This window comes from Cucurbita moschata, unplaced genomic scaffold (genome assembly GCF_002738365.1).
Source record: "Cucurbita moschata cultivar Rifu unplaced genomic scaffold, Cmos_1.0 Cmo_Scf00005, whole genome shotgun sequence".
Taxonomy (NCBI): domain Eukaryota; kingdom Viridiplantae; phylum Streptophyta; class Magnoliopsida; order Cucurbitales; family Cucurbitaceae; genus Cucurbita; species Cucurbita moschata.
In genome coordinates, this window is record NW_019268521.1 from 4,146,103 (window position 1) to 4,168,345 (window position 22,243).

At 35.0% G+C, this 22,243-nt stretch overlaps 2 protein-coding genes across 8 annotated transcripts; both read left to right on the forward strand.

Annotated features, from left to right (window-relative positions):
* The first annotated feature begins 6,864 nt into the window (after positions 1 to 6,864).
* LOC111443492 (serine/threonine-protein kinase CTR1-like) lies at positions 6,865 to 15,690 on the forward strand. 4 transcript variants are annotated; one of them, XM_023081316.1, is made up of 16 exons: positions 6,866 to 7,139; positions 7,308 to 8,216; positions 8,684 to 8,982; positions 9,077 to 9,221; positions 9,981 to 10,096; positions 10,789 to 10,967; positions 11,719 to 12,192; positions 12,279 to 12,319; positions 12,637 to 12,705; positions 13,053 to 13,153; positions 13,231 to 13,315; positions 13,393 to 13,491; positions 13,578 to 13,646; positions 14,254 to 14,385; positions 14,499 to 14,593; positions 14,770 to 15,690. In XM_023081316.1, the coding sequence occupies exons 2-16, from the start codon at positions 7,470 to 7,472 to the stop codon at positions 14,864 to 14,866; spliced, it is 2,748 nt and encodes a 915-aa protein (XP_022937084.1). In that variant the 5' UTR covers positions 6,866 to 7,139; positions 7,308 to 7,469; the 3' UTR covers positions 14,867 to 15,690. The 4 variants fall into 4 exon arrangements, with proteins under 4 accessions (XP_022937085.1, XP_022937084.1, XP_022937083.1 ...); XM_023081315.1 differs by having other exon boundaries at positions 6,867 to 7,160; positions 10,789 to 10,997; XM_023081314.1 differs by having other exon boundaries at positions 6,867 to 7,139; positions 10,789 to 10,997.
* A 2,271-nt stretch (positions 15,691 to 17,961) lies between these two features.
* Positions 17,962 to 22,240, forward strand: LOC111443670. Of its 4 annotated transcripts, none has more exons than XM_023081593.1 (7): positions 17,962 to 18,109; positions 18,195 to 18,384; positions 18,507 to 18,699; positions 19,377 to 19,463; positions 19,644 to 20,033; positions 20,746 to 20,890; positions 21,087 to 22,240. In XM_023081593.1, the coding sequence occupies exons 2-7, from the start codon at positions 18,314 to 18,316 to the stop codon at positions 21,722 to 21,724; spliced, it is 1,524 nt and encodes a 507-aa protein (XP_022937361.1). In that variant the 5' UTR covers positions 17,962 to 18,109; positions 18,195 to 18,313; the 3' UTR covers positions 21,725 to 22,240. The 4 variants fall into 4 exon arrangements, with proteins under 4 accessions (XP_022937361.1, XP_022937360.1, XP_022937359.1 ...); XM_023081592.1 differs by having other exon boundaries at positions 18,204 to 18,384; XM_023081591.1 differs by having other exon boundaries at positions 18,262 to 18,384.
* The last annotated feature ends 3 nt before the right edge of the window (positions 22,241 to 22,243 follow it).

Sequence of the window (22,243 nt, forward strand, 5' to 3'; positions counted from 1 at the left end):
AAAAAAAAAAAAAAAAAAAAATCTCCCCCCCCCAACTGAAAAATCGGGATTAATACGGCTTTCTAAATTTGGATCGCCACGTGGCGTGAATAGCAGCTTTGACTCTCCTATTTTCCTTCGTGCATGGGGTTCTCCACGTATAACACGTGATAATCGTCACCAGTCCTCGTTCATCGTATCTTCCTTCTGTTTCTTTTTTCCCCGATTAAATGTAGTCGTAGCGTCCTTGCATTTTCAAAATAACAATAATAAATTAATGTTTTTATTAATATATTAAATAGTCCATGCTATGTACAGCATTTTTATTACAGAAAAGCTCTGAATTTCCCCCATTTTTCTTTTACATTTTATTATAATTATTAAAAAATTCTCAAATAATGCTTTATTTAATGTTTAGTAGTTGGTGATTGATTGCTTACGTTTTATTTTTAATATTAAAATAAATGGATATTCACTAAAATTGGGTGAGTACTATAATTTTGTTGTGATCCAATTTATATATTATAATATTTTTTTTATTACAATTAAAAAAATCATACGAAAAATTAATAAAGAATTCACAAAAGATCGGTTGGTTAGGTTTTATAGATAATTCAAATCATTACTGTAAACACAACAGTAAATGGTTAAAGTAAATTGGCGCCAAATAGTAATTCAATGAACTTTAACTAATTACCCTAATAAAAGTAACCGTTACGCCCCTTTCTCCGTTGGACGAAGGGCACCAGAAATTGCCCCTGACCAACGCCTTTTCTTCTGTTTCCCTGCACATAGGGTTTTTATTTATTTATTTATTTATTTAATAAAAAAGCTCGTGAATTGGGAAATTAATGACGTGGCAAGTCCTCCTCCTTTTTTTTTTTATTAGGTATATATAGGTTTAGTTCGTAATTTTAATTTGTAGTCTATTTATTTATTGTTATTATCGTTTTTAAAGATTTAATTTAATACTTTTAATATTTAATCCTTGCTTTCATTAATAAATTTTAAATATATTTCTAAATTTTTAAAAAAAAATTGAAAGAAAATAAATTCATCCTAAATTTGACGAGACTAATTTTTAAAAAATAATAATAAATTTAATAGAAAAAATATGATTCTCAAATTTTAAATAAAATTAATTACTATTGAATTATACTACCAGTATTTTTGACATTTATAAAATAAAATAATTTTGATTTTGGTTTTCATGGAACAAGGTGATAGGCACATCTATTATACGGTTGATGGTATACGTTATCTTCCATAGTTAATGGAGTCGTGAAAGCGAAACCATTATTCATACCCACTTCGTCTAATGAAGTCATTCAATTCATGCGTCTCATCATTTATTAAAATTATGATCATCTTCTCATTAAAAGGATTCTCATTTTTTTTTTTTGGAGAAAGTTATTTGTTATTTATCCTTTTAACTTTATCATGTGAATCATACTCCTTAGTATGGGTAGAGGCGACTTTTTTAAAGTATTAAATTATTTATATAAAAAATAGGCTAACTAAAATTACTTTCGTTTAAAGTTGCTCTAAAATATAGATTTAATTAGAGATGTTTATTTAACTCGTGCAATGTGGACTCTGCCAAGACGGGAATTTCTCGTTTAAATAAATTGAATCAGTATTTTCGTCTCTGTCCCTACCTAATTTATATCATTGTTATATATGAAAATAAATTAGCAATAATAAAATACAAATATAGAGTGCCTACTCACCAAAAACAAAACGAGATCCACCAACTACTTCCACTGTGTTCCATCGGCCGAGTCACGAGGATTAAAAAAAAAAAAAAAAAACCCAATTTATTTTTTTCCTATTGAAATTTGGTTTAATATTTTAAAAATTATAGAATTAAAAATAAAAATGTTACCGAGCTTTTGACGAGCTCACCGAGCCTTCCAAATTCAGGACGTATATCGCGAAGCTATTATCGAGTTCAGTGTAAACCGAGTCAAAACAACTGTATTATTTATTATTTGTGTAATTTTCATTGACGTTATTATTTGGAACCGTTGAAAAATTCTATTATTTTTTATTTAATTAATGTAAAGGATTAACTTTATTATAAAAGTATAATAAAATGTGAAAATGGGACCCAAAAAAAAAACATATAATATATTTACAATTTAATCAAGAAATAAAGGAAGAAAATACACTGATATTTTCCACATCAATTGATCCAAAAAGAACGCTGTCGTATTGTCACATCCAAACAAAGAGTATGAGGCCACGAAATTAGTGGTGACAAACAAAGTGTGCGTACCTTTTTATTCCTAGGATAAATTTTATCTTCAAACTATATATATCACTCAAAATTTTGGATTAATTTCAATTATGTCCTTATATTTTAATAAAATTTCTTTTTATTCTTTAAATTGGCAAACAATTTTTCTTATTTCTAAAATGGGCCCAATTTTTTTAAATGAACCTTTTTATCCCTCGATTATCACAAAACTACTAAATTGCCCTTCGTACTTTACAAAAACGATAATCACTCAGAGTTTCAAAATCTCAATATAAAATTTAGAAAACAGGTTTTTACTTTTCTTTTTCGTCGATATATAATTTATAATAATACTTTTAATAATTAAAAAAACTATACAATTGCTAACACAAATATATTTCTTTTTAGATTAAAAAATATTATTTTAAGAAATTTATATATTTTTTTAAATACTACAAAAATACTTTTAAATATCTAAAACCACTTAATTATATTATTGAAAAAAAACTGCAATATTAAATTATTAAACACACACTAAGCTATGCACATTATCCACTAGTTCATTAAGGATCATTTTAAGATATAAAATGAAGAATTTAAAATTCTATTAATTTACAATAATTTATTTGTACCAATAAAAAATAAAATAAAATTAAGCACTTTCTAGCTTCCACACATATTCCATTAAATATATATATATTAAAAAAATAAAAGTAGGTATATGGTTTTATTTATTTATTTATTTATTATTATTTTATAATAAAAAGTGGAAAGGGTATGGCTAATAGGCTTCCATATGAAGAAAAGTGAAAGGTTTTGATTTGAGGGCATCAAAAGACTCAAATCTTATTATTTATATATCTTGAATTGAATTATATAATATAGTTTAATTAACATTATAATATTAGTATTATGCTGTCAACTGTTGCTTAAGCTACAGTCAATTCCTTGTCTCTTTCCAAATTAAGTTATCTTTAAAAAAAATAAATATTAGAAATTATTAAAGGGGAAACAGTCGACTGATAAATATTCTATTCTGTCTTCCCTTGCCTCTTCACATCATGTGCTTAATGCTTTCCCTCAATTATTATCCCTAATTTATTATTTATTTTTACCTTTTATTTTAGTTGTGATATTTTTAATATGAACTCTAGACTATTCCTTTGTTGGATTCGATACTGGCATAGATTACAGCACATTTCTATATATTGTATAGTATAAGTTATTTTCTTTTGAAATAATAATAAAAGAAATGTCTCCACTTTTATAACGTGGAGCTGCCTATATTATGGATTCTCTGACTCCCAACCGAGCAGGTCTTCCCTATACAAAGTTTCACGAGCATTGCCTTGTTCCCTAATCATATGTTTAGGAAGTCATTTAATATAGAATTGCTCCAAGTAAAACACGTTTACGTATGAATTCTTGTGATTGAGACACCAAAATGAAGGTGCATATTGTTGGTATAGGTAGCCGCTTTCATATCCTTAAAATTTACCTCATTATGTGATGTTCCATGTTAGTTGAGGAGGAGAACAAAACACCATTTATAAGAGTCTGGAAACCTTCTCCTAACCGACACGTTGTAAAGCATTGAGAGAAAGCCCAAAAAGACAATATCTGCTAACGGTGGATCTAGGCCGTTACACATTAGATGTAGTCTCGGTTCATTACTCGGGACTTGCAATTTTTTTATATTTTGTCTAAAGATTTTGGAGGTCAAAATAAAAAATAAAAAAAATAGGAGAAAATTTTAGATAATATAAACATTATTTCTTGTGACATAGCAATCTAAGCTACAAAAATCTAGACGGTCAATTATTAATTTAAAAAAAAAAAAAAGTCCAAATATAACCCAAATTTAATATTAAAAATGATACGAAAATGTAACAAATAAATGCGAGAGCAATAAATAAAATATTTAAAAGTATTGAGGAGATAAATGTATAATAATATAATTTATTCATCGGTTGATCTAATCTAACCTATAGCGAGGAAAGAATAAAGCAGGCGGGAAATGGGCCCCACTCATCTGTATCCTAATTGGACCAACCATCCATCCAATCCCCGACTAAGAAACGGAAATAAAGTGGGATTTTTAGTCATCCAATTTATTAATTTTCGAAATGCACAATCATAAGCTCTCAGAATCACATTATCGAGATCAGGATATTATTTATTTATTTTTTTTTTCAAAAGGGTGTTATTATTATTATTATTATATATGAAATGGATGAATGATTGTCTCCATATTCTTAATACAGTTAGATGATGAAAGTCCCACGTCCGCTAATTTAAAGAATGATCATGGATTTATAAGCGAGGAATACTAACTCCATTGATACGAGGCAATTTGGGGAATTCCAAAGCAAAACCATGAGAACTTATACTCAAAGTGGACAATATCATACCACTGTGGAAAGTCGTGTTCGTCTCACATGTTATCAAAGCCATGCCTTAAACTTAGTTCTGCCAATAGATTGGTAAATCTTCAAATATCGAACAAATGAATTTCCCACATCAACTAATTTAGGGAATGATTATGGTTTTAACAAATATCATACCATTGTGGAGAGTCGTATTCATCTAATAAATACTACTCACTATTTATTTTAAATAATTGATAATATATTAATCTCGATTAAGGAAAATTCATGTGGGCCCAGAGGAGTGGAGAAGCCATTAATCATGTTGATTTGTTTTGGGCAGACACAAACCCGTGGTTAGTTAGAGAAAGAGATTTTAATTAACTATTTTAAGTAGAGAAAGAGAGTGGTCGTCAAAGAGCCACGGCGGTTGGAGGTTACATTAATTAAACTCTAATTTAATTCTTAATACCGCAATTAGAGGAAAAGCTATTATTTATTTATACTAAATTTTCCGAGGTGGAAATGTTCTAACCATTTTTAGAAACGTTGATAATTAATTAATAACATAAACTAATTTAAATATGATTAAATTATGAACAAATTTGAAATTTAGATAATTAAAATTTATTTTAAAAAATCCAAATAGGAGTTAGGGAGATTTTTGTGAATGTTTATTTTAATTTAATAAATTGGGAGACTAAAAAAGGTGAAATGGATAGAATTATGTCTCCTCGGGTAGTGTAATATCATTAAAATATAAGGAAAAAAAATAAATATTTATTATAATTGGTTTAAAAGAAAAGCAAACTAAAAGGTTTTATTTTAAATAAAATGGAAAAGGTAGAATGATATCTACCCGACAATATATATATTGGAGAAAAATACTCGGTAAATATAATTTATAATTAATTTTTAATTTTTATTACTATTTTAAATTAAAAATGGGGTATTATGAATAAAATAGATCTATTTTAAAGCATTATATTGGCGTCATTTTAATAACAAATAATACAAAAGTAAATAATCGTGAGACTTCCATATTTTTAGAATTTAGTTTAAATAAATTATTAATAAATTGGATGTTTGAATTTCTTAATTTTTAATAATTATAAATATATAATAAAAATTAAATTTAAAAAACAAATATTAAAGTTAATCAATTGAAAAGTCAATCGTTATTAAGTGTGTTAATTAGCAATTAAGCTTAATCAATAATAGCTACGATTATACCTAATTAACGTAGAGTTAAATTATTAATTTATGTATAATTATCATTAGAATTAGTCTTATATAAACAATTATTTTGATGGCGACAATTTTATAAAATCTTATTATAAAAATATGCTATTTCAAACTTTTTAATTTTAAATAAAATAAAAATTCAATAAATAAACGAGACATCAACTTTGTACTAAAATTTAAAAGTTTAGGGCATGACTCTAATACTATTGTAGAGTGACACAATTATCCATAATGGTATGATATTGTCTAATTTGAGCATAAGCTCTCATAACTTTGCTTTGACTTCTTCAAAATGGCTCATGCCAACGAAGATAGTATTACTTATTATAAACCCATGATCATTTCCTAAATTAGCCGATGTGGGACTTTCATCCAACATATACAACTGAGAGACACTATTTCATTGATCAATAAAATTATGCTAGAAGTGGACAATATCATAGATTTTAATCCCCCTACCATAATAGTTATATATTGCTAAATCATTGTTGTTGCCTTTGTTTGCATGCTATGTAATACCGTTTTCAATTTTTCACTAAATCTTGCTTTCAAAAATCTCTCTGCCCTTGTTTTCTAAAACCTTTTTCTTAAATTGGGGTCAGAGGCTCGAGCATATGTTGCCTGGCCGTAGGTGATGCACAAACGAATTGACTTAACTCACTTGTTGTTGAGAAGTGAGTGTCACATAATTGTAAGTGTGATGCCAAGAGGAGGAAAGAGAATTTAAACCTATGAACGGTCACGTATAAATAAAGTTTGGAAATAATATTTTTGTAAAAAATAAAAAACGAAAATGTTAAAAATTAAAAGAAAAAGAAAAAGAAAAAACCTTGAATCGCATAGCAGAATTCAGATCTGTCCAGATCGGCTCGTAAGCGCTACGTGTCGTTACGACGGTTGAGCTTAGTCTTACGTGTTATTTAACAACGCAAGGCGCGCATGTACGCCCCCGCCCCCGCCCCCGCCCGGTTTTCTCTGTTTCCACCATTCTTATTTATCTATTTTATTTTTAATTTTTTAATTTTATTTCCCCACCGATTCATTTCATTCACCTCATTTCCTTCCAATTTTTTCGTGCTTAAAAAACTCACTCCCAAACTCCTTCCATTGGTCTCCCATTTTCTCTCTCCACCGCCACCGTCTTTCTCCCCTCAAATCCAACCTTCTCCATTTTCGAGTTGCATTCCACATCCTACATCCATAAATTAGGTATACTCTACGTTTCTACTGCTGGTGGAATCTGTATCTCCGTCTTCCTCCCCTTGCCTCGTCGTCTTGTATTCACGGAATAAGCTACTGTATTCATTCAGGTTGCTATTGAAGCTGCTTTGGTGTGTCTGTTTAGATTTCTTCGCTTTGTGGAATTCGGATATGTTTTTTGTCGTCTTTTTATGTGGTTTGAGTGCGAGGTGTTTATAACAACTGTTTCATTATGCTAACGGAACTGGACATTGTTTGTTGTTCTTGATCGTATGCAGAGGTGGTAAAAGAAGGCGAAGTTTGTGATTTACAGAGGATTCACAGCGAGCGAGCGAGAGAGAGAGAGAGAGAGTTGAAGAAGTGGTGCGCAGTACTTTGGTTGATTTCGTGTTTGCGTGCGGCATTCTTTCTTCTTGGTGGTGACTGAGATTCTGTGAAAAATGCCGCATAGAACGACTTACTTTTTTCCCAGGCAGTTTCCTGATCGCGGATTTGATTCGGCGTCAACCTCCAAACACATTTCGGATCACGAGAAGAAAATCAACAAAGACACTTTTAGTACTGAAAGCGACGCGAAACCGACCCCGCGGCCTGCGCGCGACTTTAGCGTCACGAAGAGTTCGGCTGTATCGGATCTTTTCACGGGGGACAAGGCTCAAAGCAACAAGAAACTACCTGCTTTTTACGATTGGTTGGTGGATAAGAAAGCAACGCGATCGGCAACAGCTCACGTGAAAACTTGGCTTTCCAATTGCGACGAGGACCGCGAGCTCTTGCTTCCACCGCCTACCTCGGAGCCGGAGCATAATACAGCGTCGGTTAAGGATCGGAGTGTTGACCGGAACTTTGACCGGCAAGTTTCACTGCCTAGAGTATCAAGCGGTAGTAGCTTTGCCGGGAGTTTGTTTTCAGGCACGGGAACGGGGACAGTGGATGGGAACTTTTCCAGCGATGTCAAGGATTCATCTGCGTCCAAAATATTGTCCTCGCACACGACGAGGCCGGAAGAGATTGAGGTTGGAGATGGTAACGAAAGCATAGCAAAGAAAGCTAAAGAGAGCTATTACCTGCAACTTGCTTTGGCTGCCACGCTTCGTTCCCATGCTAGCCTCGCTGGCGATCCTGTGCTTCTGGAGGAAGGCAGGGTGGAAATTACGGACGCTGAAACTGTTTCTTATCGACTTTGGGTATATGCACTATCTATTCTAACTTTCTGACTTGTGTACATTTGGAAGTCTAATATTCTCATCAATCGAATGGAGAAAGTTCAGATATCTTTTGAAATTTTATTTTATTCTCCTTAACATCAAGTTCTGAATGATTTCAAAGGCACGTCTCAAATAACGGCGTTAAGTGTTTTGTTTCCGGAGTGAGTTTCTCAGATTTAATCAGTCGACGGAACCTTAGGACTGTCTCGATCTTCCTTGATCTTTTATTTTATCTTCCTCGTTTCCATTGCGTTAATAGCAGAAGTTTTTAATTGATCATTGTCAATATTGGTCTCTGTAATCTGCTTATAAATTCTGTTCTAAATTATACCTATCATCTTGGTGGAATTTGTGCTATTGATTGATTACAAACTAATAGTTGTCTTCATTGCTACACTGTAAGCTTCAAATTAGTTATTTACGACTCTAGGTTCACATATTCTCAGGTAAGTGGTTGCCTGTCTTACTCCGACAAAATATCAGACGGATTCTACAATATTTTGGGTATGAACCCGTATCTCTGGGTTATGTGCAATGGTTTTGAGGAAGGTAGACGGCTACCTCCTCTGATGTCGCTTAGAACCATTGAACCAAGTGAGACGTCAATGGAGGTGATTCTTGTTGATAGACGTGGGGACTCTCGCCTGAAAGAACTTGAAGACAAAGCACAAGAACTATATTGTGCTTCCGAGAGCACCTTAATGTTAGTGGAGAAACTAGGAAAGCTTGTTGCGATCTACATGGGGTACGTCCTCATGGTTTGACAGCTGAACACTAATTGCGTGATTATTTCTTGTTGCTTCGTTTAAAATGTAATGTTATTTTAATTCCAATAATAGGGGAACTTTTCCGGTGGAGCAAGGGGGGTTGCACCTCCATTGGAAAGTGGTGAGCAAAAGATTGAGGGACTTCCAGAAATGCATTGTTCTTCCAATTGGTAGTCTTTCTATGGGACTATGTAGGCACCGTGCAATCCTTTTCAAGGTAATGCACTTTATGGTCTGTTGATTCCTTCAAGTATTCCTCCTTGTTCTTTGAGAAACTATTTCTATTTTGCTTGTGATATTTTTTTCGTCTTCGCATGTTTGTTGGAGAAGAATTCCACACTTCCCAAGCTTACGATAATCGAAAATAATTTCTGTAAATAATATAATAGAAGAATGTGATGGTGTTATAAGAAGTCATAAAAATGATTTTAATTTGGAGCATTGCCGTTAAACGAGATTGCAACAGGATTAGACGGATGAACTCGCACCAAATTTTATTTCCTTGTTCAGTGAGTTGACAGAATTTTATTCAAATATGAGAACGAGGTCATTTGCTCATTCAGGGTGGATGGCTTATTTTCCTATAGAACATTTGTTGGTTTAGTGGATCAGGGTGTACTTTAATGAGTTCAGAGTCTTGCAACGTTCTGTATTTAAAGGGTAGACTGCTTTGTGACTATGTCTAGGTGAATACCCAAGGAAACAAGTGTGTCTGTTATGTTTTAAATGATATGCACCAGTTAGCTCTTTATGCGGTTAGACTTGAGAAATTTTTGCTCTCACTATAAACTTTACAACTTTGATAAGTGGAATCTGTTCTCGTCCTCTTCCCTACATGTGCATGATCGCAACACAGTGCAAACTTGTATGACTTGAATGATTAGCTGTTTTCAAGCGTAAGCATAGTAAATTTGCCAATACTGGGAATGTATTTTCAATATCTTAATTGTGCGAGGGTTATTGTTTTGTGTATCAGAAATTGGCAGATTATATAGGCTTGCCATGTCGGATAGCTAGAGGTTGCAAGTACTGTGTTGCAGATCATCGATCCTCTTGCCTTGTCAAAATTGAAGATGACAAGAAATCGTTGAGGTTAGATAATCAAGCTTTACCTCTTGGGAAAATTTTTCACTACAAGTGACACAATTTTCAGCTGTCACAGTGAAATCCTAGGCATTTTTATCTCGTTAAATCTTTTTCATAAGGGTTCACCGACTAAAAGATGTGAGGATTTTTAACTACGTTGTATCACAGGCAAATAGGATATTGATGAAGTTTTCGGTTGTCAAGTCGTAAGTCAGGATCATCTTGGAAGTAGTTGCGTTGCTCTTTTGCCTACACGGATTTGGGAGTTGGCAATTTATAAGTTTCCCTTCTAGCATTACCTAGTAATAATTATAGACAGTTTCTGCTTCTTACAAACCCGTCTGTTCGTTCTTTCCTTCTTTTCTTTTTAAAATTAAATTAATTTTTTCTTCTTATATATGTTGAACATCATCGATTTAGAGTTGCATCACTGAGGCAGTGGGTATCCTGTTGTAAAATATCCAGAAGTTTCCAATACATCAAACACCAAATAGAACACTTCATATGCAAATTCTATAACTTGGCTCCAAATCGTTCTTTAATCAACAAGTTTGCTTCATTGCTAATGGAGTCAATACCTCTAAATTTGTTTAGTTCATATGAAGTTAACCGTATATTGGAACAGTGTGCACTCAGTTTTGTTATGCAGTATAAGATGTCTAAAGTGTGTTATTTATGGATACTCATTTGCTTAACAGGGAATATGTAGTTGATTTAGTGGGGGAACCAGGGAATGTACATGGTCCAGATTCCTCAATTAATGGAGGGTTCCAATCTTCAATTCCTTCACCGCTCCACATTTCTCATTTAAAGGAGTTTCAAGAACCTTACGTGGAAAGTTATCTCAGTCATCAAACCGTTGAGTCGAAGCAAATCTGTGGGTTTCCTGAAAATCCTCTACCTTCAGGTTTGCTGGCACTTCGTTTTCCTTGACTGTATGTTTTTAGTTTTTCTACTGGCTTAAAATTGCCAGACTTCCTGTACAAATAGGTGGAAGACCATTTTTAAATATAGAACTCAAGATGGCTCTGAGCTCAATTGCCCTTGGTCGACAATAGTTTGGATATTTGGATATTTTCTATACAATAAATGTTTCAGGGACTTGTTTAGTAGTTCATGTGTCAGCTGAGTTAAGATGTATGTTCATTTGTGTATAAGCACTAGACATCCTTTATACTTGTGTATTCTTGTCATCTTTAAATTATTGCAGACGGTTTTCTAGATCCAGTTAATGTTTCACATATCATCTAATGTCCGCTAATACAGTTGATATCTGTCTGATTACTTCTAGATTTGTTTTCTACTCCGACCAAACTTTTGGCTTTTTGCTACTACTAGGATGCATGCTGCATGTTAGATTTTACATTCCTTGGAGTGGGGTTTTATTAATGTGAAGTTGGAGCTGCTTTCTTACATCCTTTTTCTTCTTGAAAATAGGCTGTCTTCTTGATATGGCAATTGACTACTGTTAGGAAATTATGCTAGCATTGGTCATATGTGCTTTCTCTAGGAAGTCTTTTTAAGCATGCACGTTTAGTGCACCTCGGTTTTGCTGTTGTATGAGGTTGCATGTCCATTAAATTGGAAACAAGCATGACGATATCTCCTTTTGGACCAATACTTTGCAGGTCTTGGAGAGCACCAGGTGAAAGGAGGAAGCACTTTGCATAGAAGTTCAGGGGCTGAAATTCATAAAATGGTTGATCAAGCTGGTACGTGTATGAGATCATCTCAGCTGCATGCGGAATCAAAAGTGAGCAAGGAGTGTGTGCTTAAGAATCAAATAATGTCATCCGCTGATGACTCAAACTGCGAGGTGTTGGGTTATGTTGGTGGTGCAGCTTTACGTGAAAACAAAGTTGTCATTGACGAAATCTACCCAGAAGAGAATGTTGTTGCGGGGATTTCACTGAATGAAACTAGCATTAATCTTTCCAAATTAAGCTTGTCAACTCAAACTGATTCAAAAGAGGTCGAGGGTAGGTCTCAAAATTGTTCAGCATCAACATATCCAAAATATCTGACACTTGAACCATCACTTGCAATGGATTGGCTGGAAATTTCCTGGGACGAATTACATATAAAGGAGCGTGTTGGAGCTGGTAATTCCACATCTTGTCATTTCTGCCTGTATTAAATGTATAAACGGATAGCCGATCCTGAATTTTCCCCTTCATTGTTCTTGCAGGCTCATTTGGTACTGTGCACCGTGCTGAATGGCATGGATCGGTTAGTCTCTTTTATCTTTCTCTTTAAATCATGATTCAACATTTATGTTCAGTTCCTAATGTATCAAGTTTCAATGGACTAGTCTTTTAATCTAATAGTTTTCTGTTCCCTTACCTTGTTTATTTTCCAAGGAGAATGGTTAGTTGGACAGTTAATTTTCTTTGCTGGTCTCGAGAACCCCCATGAAAAGGAAACAGAATATCAAAATAATTCAGTTAAAATTTTAATTGGGATGACAATGAGAAATGCATTACCTTGCCCTTGCTTCTGGACAATGAGAAATCCATTTGTTCTAATACACACATTTTTCTGTTTAGGATGTTGCTGTCAAGGTTCTAACCATGCAGGATTTCCATGATGATCAGTTGAAAGAGTTTCTAAGAGAGGTACGAACAGAAGTTTATAATGGATGGTGAAAGTTTTACAATAGTAATTTACTTATATGCCCGCTCTTCCCTTTTTAGTTCACTTGCTATCAATACCTGAAAGTGCATAGATCTCATCTATTTCTTTAGAAGGTGAATTGAGCTTGGATGCTGGAATACTCTTGCAAAACATTGTAACAGAGGGTCGTGACTTGTTTTTCCAATATAATAATTAATCGTTTCATTGCATTTATGGAAATATATTTCTCAAGTTGTTGCATTACTTGTGGTGTAGTCACTTTCCGTGTAGTCAAGAGTGATGAGATTGCTATGGCTGTAGCTCAGTTGTACTCTGTATAATTTCCTAGGTTGCGATAATGAAGCGGGTGCGCCATCCGAATGTGGTACTCTTCATGGGTGCAGTTACAAAGCGACCTCATCTTTCAATAGTGACTGAGTATCTGCCCAGGTTATTCCCTGTCCTCCTTTATTATTTAATTTATCAGTCCATTATGAATTGTGTCTTATTTTGAATCTTTGTAACAGGGGTAGTCTATACCGTCTAATCCACCGGCCATCTTCTAGTGAATTGATGGATCAAAGGAAACGATTGCGCATGGCGTTGGATGTGGTGCGGCGCTCTTCTTTCTTTCTCTTCTGTTTTGTACAATTATTTAAATTAGCAAAATAATTCTTACTTTCTTGCAGGCAAAGGGAATCAACTACCTACATTGTCTCAATCCTCCTATAGTACACTGGGATCTTAAATCCCCTAACTTGTTGGTTGACAAAAATTGGACGGTCAAGGTATTGGAAACGTGCTGTATAATTTACAACTTTCATTAGTGAGAGCTCCGTTGACTTCCCATGCTAATTCCATATGTTTGTGTCAGGTTTGTGATTTTGGGTTATCCAGATTCAAAGCAAACACTTTCATATCATCAAAATCTGTTGCTGGAACGGTTAGTTGCTCTACCATATTGGTATAACGTTGAATAGTCCTTTGAAATAAATGTCTTTATTCCTATGTGTGTTAACGCAACTCTTGGGTTTGTGTGATTAAAGAGTGCGCAATAACTGTACCTGTATTAATTCACACCCTTAAGATTTAATTAGGAATTGATTATCTATTTTTTTTTCTGGTCAGATCAATAAGGTCATGAAAAACATTTAGATTTTTTTCTCTTTTTTTTTACTACTATGTTCGGGATTTTATAAAACTCGTAACTATGTTCGGGATTTTATAAAACTCGTACAATTGGGTTACCACATCTTGGGCGCCCACTGTTTAACCATATAACTATTCCTAACATGTTCCAATACTAGGTATAATTGTTATGCCCATGAACCCAAATCAAACACCCGATCCCATCATTTAGTGTGAAAACGTTGGTTTTCATTCACCAAACGTAACTATTATCTGATTTAACCTTTCTAGTTGGTTCATCTGGAATGTTCATATTATTTCTATTGCCACAGAAAGTCAGTTCTTGCACCAATATTTTGCAGGTTAGATTTTTACTCAGCCGTCCATCAATCAGCATGTAACTCTGTTGCTTTTATTTTCAGCCCGAGTGGATGGCTCCAGAATTCCTTCGTGGAGAGCCTTCGAATGAGAAGTCCGATGTCTACAGTTTTGGAGTGATCCTCTGGGAACTAGTAACCATGCAACAACCATGGAGTGGGCTTGGCCCGGCTCAGGTTAGCCCCAGCATTCATGTTTCACACTTCATTATCATAGGTCAAGTAAGATAGGCACTGGAATGGTCGTTTTCCTACTGTTTCTCTCTTAACATGTTTGTACAAACTCTTAGGTTGTGGGAGCTGTCGCTTTCCAGAATAGAAGGCTTTCTATCCCATCAAGTACTTCTCCATTGTTGGCTTCCCTAATTGAATCTTGCTGGGCAGAGTAAGTTGTTTCCCTTCCAATATATATGCCGCTTAGTGTCTTTATCATTTCCTCCTCTCCAATAAGGATATCCTAATTTGTTCATGATAGGTTATTTGGAGATACTGAATATGGTTATGTCGATATACCAGAAAGATCGAAAATAGAATCATATATTTCCTTCCTTTTTTTGGCAGCGATCCTGCTCAGCGTCCATCTTTCGCAAGCATAGTCGACTCCCTAAAGAAATTGCTTAAATCTCCACAGCAATTGATAGCAATGGGTGGAACGTGAAACACCTCCACGCAGCTGAAGCCGATCAGGGAGAGCTAACCAATTATGCAGTAACTGCAAACCTTGGTAACCATTATCTTCAACTGACTGAATTATTTTGGTCCTTGGCAACTGTAGATTTTGGTGGTTATATAAGGCTGGATATATAGCCCATTAAGCAGATGAAAGCTCAGGCTTTTAGTAGTATCCCATAGAGGCAGTAAATTCTACGTCCATATATGGGTTTTGCATTGGGTTTATAACATCGCAAAATCCACTTCCAAAATTACTGGGAACGTATTTTTAGTGCTAACTGCATCGTTCCACTACCAGGCCTGTAATCTTTTAAGAACCCGCTGTATGTTTATTGCCATCCTTAATGGCGAAAGCAGAAATAAAAAATTAAAAAAAAAAAATTACATCTTTTTCCTTCGCTTGAATTAGATTTTAGGTTTATAGCAGGAAGAATGCTCTCTTCTATCAAATGAAATAGTTCCTGCCCAGCAATTTTGTGATCGGGCGAGCCACAACGGCCTGGAGCTGCCTGCTTTATTCTAAAAGTGGACCTAAGGTAATGGCTTGTGTTCATGGTTTTATGCTTTAGTGCCTTATTTCTTGTGAAGTTCAGCGTTGATTATCTATAGCACGAGTTTTCGTATCCTCGAATTTATGGAATCTCCATTTCCTCACCATATTTAGCTATAAAATTGTTTTCCATTTCGTGTCTAGTCTTGAATTAGGAATGCAGACAGCTTTTTCCAATCTGCGTTGATGACTTTATTGGATTTAAAATTCAATGCTAACCAGTGTTTCTTACGCCATCCGAAAGACAAGGTCTCACGAACGTTAAAGGTACGTTTTAAACACTTCGAACACCATGTGGACACACAAAAGCATGCCGTTACTTCTCTCGATCTCTCTCTCTCTCTCCTTCCCACATGATTTTATCATCTTGTTTGTAATCTCCAGGTTCATAATTTTGATATGCAGAGGATTGTTTTTTTTTTTTAAAGAAAAAATCGTTTAAGATTTGTCAACTATGACCTTAGTAAACAAATTAATTTCCTTGTGTTTCTTTAGCAACAGAGGCCTCTTTCCAACTTGTGCTATTTGATTCTCTTCAAATTTCTGGTCTTTTTAGTGTGGAGCGTAAGATTTAGTGCCCTCCTCATGATTTAGCCAAATGACATGCTAATATATGCTAATCTATGATTGATTTTTGGTTTTGAGATGAATTTGGTTGCTCTTTTAGATAGTTGAAAGGTAGACTAAATCAAGTGAGATTAAAATTTTCAGATATATGTAGGTTATTTGTGTGCGTGTGAGTGTGAGAATAGTGTTTTTTCCTTAAAAGCGGAAGAAACGTCTTCATAAGTACTCTTTGTTGTTTTTCGAATGTTTTACCTGAATTCATATAAACGTCTGCATATCTGCTTACTACACAAATCTCAACATATATCAAGTACTTGAGTGACTTATATATGCTTTTCTTATGTTCACATAAATAAAGGAAAAAGAAAAAAAAGAAGAAGAAAGAGCCCTATGTTAAGTAATATCTACCAGGTTCATCAAATCCTAATAGGATTCAGACAAAAGTTTACCAGTTGAGATTTGTGATGAGCAAATCTGAATTACCGTTCAAAATGACAACACCAGAAATATTTTTCTTGGATAAATAAATTTAATGAATAATGATAGCACAACTGAACTCAAGGAGAAGTCAATTGGACAAGGAGAAGGCAAGCAGGTATTAATTAACCTTATGTAGTTCCATGCATGAAAATTCCTAGCGTCGAGTTTTTTAAAATTTTTCAGGAAGTTGCAACTCATGATTGGTGGATGAACGCTCCCTTCTGAAAATTCATTTTCGATGATACCACACGTCGTACGACTTGATGTTCTGACGCAGTGCACTTTCAACCTATAAAAAGTGAATCAACGGAATTAAAATCAGTGGAAACTATTCTCAATTTCGATTTATGAAACGCATGAATGAAATCGGAGTCCAGACTGATTCACTACACGCAAAAACTTCGTTGAGAATTGAAAAAAGAGCTTCAAATCCAAATTACTACTCCGAGTCTTCTCATTGATACTTGATTTGATCAACTCTGTGTCTGATGGAATCTCTTTCAAAGTGTTCAACTACAAGTTTCCTGTAGCTCCAAGCCGCATACAGATGCGGATTCATTTCCAGTAAATTAGCACTGATCTCTAAAGCTTCTTCCTTACCATAGCGACAATATTCAATCTGAAATTCAAATTATGGAAAAACCAGATCGCAACTGAAAAACATAATAGTGATGATGAATTCAAATATTGTACTTCTTTTGATGGTGTTCTGCGAGCAACGAAGATTGCAGATCAAGAAGCTTTGCGGCTTCCACCACCGAAGCTTCTTCTTCCTCCGGCTTTTGAGGCTTGCGTGGTTGTCTGTGCATTCCGGTGAACTACAGTGTTCTTCGACAGGATCAAAATCAACGAAGCATATGAAGATTCAACACCAAACGAAGAAACAAGAGAGAAAAATTATGGGTGTTCATTTTGAGTTGAAGCGCTCGAGGAGAATAGGTGAATGAACTAGGAGCTGTTTTTGGCAACTTTATTATGTACTCAATTAAACAAACCATGACACGTGTCCTACCGTTTTTTTTTTCCTATTCGTCCAATATCATTCAAATTTTATTTATGAAAATAAAAATTATAGTGTGAATATGGTAGTTATGTGTTCTTTTTTAATTCTAATGAGCTTAGTCATACCGTTAGAATAGTTAATTTTGTTGTTAATGGTTTTATTTTAACATAATAATTATTTGATTTTTGAGAGGAGATATATACGAATTAGCTTAGAATTCAAAATTTACCCTCCAAAAAATTAAATTACAAATTGAATATGAAAAATTAAAATTTAAATCTGAAAAAACTAATATTTTGACTATTTTTAATTTTTTTATATCAAATTAAATATTAATAAAGTTTTATTAATGATGAGCTACAAATATATTTTTTTTTCAAAAAATTAAAATTGTAATTAAAAAAAAAAATCGGGACGTTTTTTAAAAATAAGAATATTTGCCATTTATAAGGGTGGGTAAAAAGATTTGGTTGGTTGATGTGAGCCCCACTCCTGTGCCTGCTTGTCTATCGTCGACCAGTGCACCCTCACCGTCTCCGATAAGTCGGTATTTTGCAACTGCTCCACATTGGTTTTCCGGCGTCTTTAAACAATTACGAGAAGTCTCCTCGGACGGTCACGCTGCACTCGTAAGTTTCTCTGTTCTCCATATATATAATTTTTTCAGTACTTCACTCTATGGTGACGATTCCATAATTTTCTCTGTCGTTCAAGTATTTGCAGGGTTTAGGGTTTTGGATGACTTTCAATTTGAGGATTTTGTTCATTGTTGTTTCTACAGGCTTCTCTTACTTTTTCGGTTCTTTTCATGCGATTTCATTACGGGCTCTATAATGATTGAGATGAAAGAGAAGCAAAAGAAAGGAACAATCAGTAACGAAGATAGTTCCGCCGTGTTGGAAAGGTATTAGGCCTTCTGATTCATGCCATTTTTTTCGTTCTGTGTATGGCTATCTGTTACTGCTGAGTTTTTGACGCACATATTTGGATGCCCTTTAATGAAGGATTTTCTTGCTTGTGGGACAGATATTCAGTAAGGACGATATTTACTTTGCTTCGCGAGGTGGCTCATGTTTCGGAAGTGAGAATTGATTGGGACAAGTTGGTGAAGAACACGTCAACTGGGATTTCTAATGTTCGGGAGTATCAGTTGTTATGGCGGCACTTGGCTTATCGTCATACGTTACTGGAAAACGTGGATTCTGTTACTGATCCATTGGTCAGTTTTGCACTTTTCCTCAAGTTTCTGTTGATGCCATGATATTTGACAATGCATTTACCTTTTTTCTTTTGAAGTATTAGAATTGTGAGCTTAAGAAAGTATGAGAAATCAATCTGAATTGGATGTTCGCCAGAAATGGAAAGAAAATCTGATTTTACTAATATAGCTTTTCCTATCACAGTAAATTTGACTGTTCTTGTCTGGATTTTTTGAATTTAAAGTGCCTTAGAATCCAGTGGGAGTAAATTGATCTTACCATTATATGAGATGATTTTGTGCTGCTATGCTTTCCGCGACAGGTGGTCGTTGAGTGTTTCGTTATGATTTGTACGATCTTTGAGTTCATTTTAGGTTTTGCTATTTCATTCATGCCATCTGGTTTGTATGATCCACTTTTCTTGTTCACTGATATTATAAATTGTCTCATTGTGTGGCTGTTGCGAGCCTATTCCTCCAATAATTTATTTGATTTTGGGTATATATCCACTGTACTATAGCATTTTGAACCAGACTTTTGACATTTGAAAGAGTCTTTCTGGAAGAGAAATAGTTGAATTTCATGGCACGCGATTACAAGTGATTATCTAAGTTTAAATTTGCTAGGGGGAGATGCTCATAGTTTGAAACTCTTACATTACATTTCTGATTTTCTTATATAGATGTTTGGTTAACAGGATTATGACAGTGACTTGGATTTTGAAATCGAACCTTTTCCATCTGTTAGCAATGAGTCCTTGAATGAAGCTGCGGCATGTGTGAAGGTCAGTCCATTGGTCGTGGAATGGTTTTTTTTTTGTTTTTTTTTTCCCTCGTGACCATGTGGTTTTGAACTTTGATGTCCTCAAAGTTGAAGATAAAAGTTTTTCTGGACAATGAAAATCTGTTCGTAGTTCCAGGTTTAGTTAGATTGCATCTTTAGTTTCGAATTGATGTGCTGGCAGGTATTGATTGCTAATGGTATACCAAGTGAGTCAGATGTTCCAAGTAGTTCTGTAGTTGAGGCCCCATTGACTATCGGTATATCATCGAACAGTCGATCATTTAGAGCCAGTCTTGAAAATCCTCAATCTGCTTGTTTGATGCAAGGAATGTATGTTACCGTTCCTATTTCGATTCAGAGACAGCCTCTTCCAACACCATCAGCAACTGAAGTATTTGACGTGAATGGAGCAGCTGGTAGCAATGCAGCTTCTCGAAAAAGAAGAAAACCTTGGTCGAAGACGGAGGATTTGGAATTGATGGCTGCTGTGGAGAAGTATGGTGAAGGGAACTGGGCAAATATCTTGAAAGCAGACTTCAAGGGGGATAGGACTGCGTCACAGCTATCTCAGGTGTTCTTTCGTAATTTCTCTCCAGTGCAATGAACTTTGTTTATGTACATTTTGCTATTGTCTACTACATATAAACAAGGTATAATTGGGGATAAACTTCAAAGAGACGAACCTCAGAAGGTTACTTCTACACCATTATCCACTGTTGTGGGGCCATGGTGTCTGGGATTTCACCATGTTTTCCCGGTTCAAATCCCGGCAACAAAGTGTTTCATTGTATGAATCTAAATTTTTATGATGTTGTAACAGCCCAAACTGTTAGTAGATATTGTCCACTTTGGGCTTTTCCTTCTGAGCTTCTCCCCAAGGTTTTAAAATGTGTCCACTAGGGAGAGGTTTCCACACCCTTAGAAGAATTGCTTTGTTCTCCTCTAACCAACGTGGGATCTCACAATCCATCCTCCTTGGGGGCCAACCGTCCTTGCTGATACACCGCCCGGTGTCTGCCTCTGATACCATTTGTAACAGCCCAACCCCCTGCTAGCAGATATTGTCCTCTTTGGGCTTTCCCTTCCAGGTTTTCTCTCAAGGTTTTAAAACGCATCCACTAGGGAGAGATTTGCTTTGTTCCTCTCTCCAACCGATGTGGAATCTCACGGATGTTCTAATCAAGTAGAAACTTCTTGTTGTCACCTTAAAATTTTGAAGTCTTGTTTATGATTGAATATTCATTCCCTTTTGTTTCTGCTAATTTTAATTTCATTGTCCGTAGAGGTGGTCCATTATTCGGAAGCGACATGGTAATTTGAATGTGGGAGCTAACACCACAAGTACTCAGATATCTAAAGCTCAGATTGATGCTGCACACCGCGCATTGTCCCTTGCCCTCGATTTGCCTGTGAATAACTCAAAATCAGGTTGCTCTATAACTGACCTTCCATTCAAAGTACTGATTTTGCAACTTCTGAAGCTTCTAACACTTGACCTGGATATTGTTTAAGTTTGATATCTCAAGTTTGAGGAGGATTGTAATGAATTTTGTTTCATTTATCTCAATGGTTTTTGCTGCTTCCATTTCTACATATTTTGAATGTGTTCTTTGTTTACCTGTAGCAGCAAATTCAAACATGAATAGTAGCACTGTCTCTTCTACAAGTGGTGCTGAAGCTCCGGTTCAAATACAGAATCAGTCTCCACAGGTTCTCGTGCCTTCACGGCCTCTGCAGGTGAAGCCTTTACCTTCAGCAGCGAAATCAGGAATCAACACTGCCAAGAATACGTTGATGATGAAGTCTACTCACAATTCTGATTCTATAGTTAGAGCAACTGCAGTAGCTGCAGGGGCCCGGATTGTTTCTCCATCCGATGCTGCGTCTCTAATGAAAGCTGCACAGACAAAAAATGCCATCCACATAAAATCCAAATGTGTTTCTTCAATCCAGCCACCCATGCTTGGTAATGCATCGACGCACTTGGATGCACGGCCCAGTGTACATTATATTTCTACCGGAAGAACAGCAACTCCAGGCGCAAACTACGTTGGTGGTAAATCTACAATGGCTGGTAATAACTCGATGAAGTATGTCTCCCCAAAAGCTCCGTATAATTGTTCTACTGCTGTTTTGACAAACCCACCATCAAATCAAATAAGCCCAACAACTGAGTCTCCATTGAAGCAAGAGGTTAAGAGTTCAGAAGAAGGCAAAATTTCCAAGCCAATCATTACTCCGAAAGGCGATTTTCGAGAATAGAACTGTCGTAAGAGATGTCTTTGCTTCACAAATATCAGATTGGGAATCGGGAAGTCGTTCAACTTGCATTGAGAATCAAAATACTTCTTTGAATATGGAGATAGATGAAAATGATATTAAAGCAGCATGCCCCAAGCAGGACGAAAATAAAAAGAAGGCAAATGATGTCAAGATTAGGGGGTGACCAAATGTAGAAGGAAACAAGAACAAATCTATACCATATAATCATGGGAGACATAGCACAAACAACGAACAGCAGAAGTCGACATTGCAGTAGGTAGAAGCACAAAAATTGTAGGTACCTTTGTACAAATGATGAACAGCCAAGCTCGACGAGCATGGTATTAGCAGGTGAATGCACAGAAACATCAGTAAGTGTAAGTAGTGGGTTATACAGCAACAAAGAATTCCAGGTTTTCTTGCTAGAGAATGAACATTAATTTTTCAGTTTTTTTTTTTTTTTTTTTTTTTTAAATTCTAATAATTAGTTTAGTGTGCATATATAGTGTTTCCGTTCCT

What these genes read in the sequence shown, in the direction of transcription:
- LOC111443492 (XM_023081315.1), top strand. Translation starts at nt 7,470, where the DNA reads ATGCCGCATAGAACGACTTACTTTTTTCCCAGGCAGTTTCCTGATCGC. An exon ending in GTGCTGAATGGCATGGATCG is followed by an intron (nt 12,320 to 12,636) that starts GTTAGTCTCTTT and finishes TTTTCTGTTTAG; the next exon opens with GATGTTGCTGTCAAGGTTCT. An exon ending in ACAAAAATTGGACGGTCAAG is followed by an intron (nt 13,492 to 13,577) that starts GTATTGGAAACG and finishes TGTTTGTGTCAG; the next exon opens with GTTTGTGATTTTGGGTTATC.
- LOC111443670 (XM_023081593.1), top strand. Translation starts at nt 18,314, where the DNA reads ATGATTGAGATGAAAGAGAAGCAAAAGAAAGGAACAATCAGTAACGAA. An exon ending in AAGCTGCGGCATGTGTGAAG is followed by an intron (nt 19,464 to 19,643) that starts GTCAGTCCATTG and finishes ATGTGCTGGCAG; the next exon opens with GTATTGATTGCTAATGGTAT. An exon ending in CTGCGTCACAGCTATCTCAG is followed by an intron (nt 20,034 to 20,745) that starts GTGTTCTTTCGT and finishes CATTGTCCGTAG; the next exon opens with AGGTGGTCCATTATTCGGAA.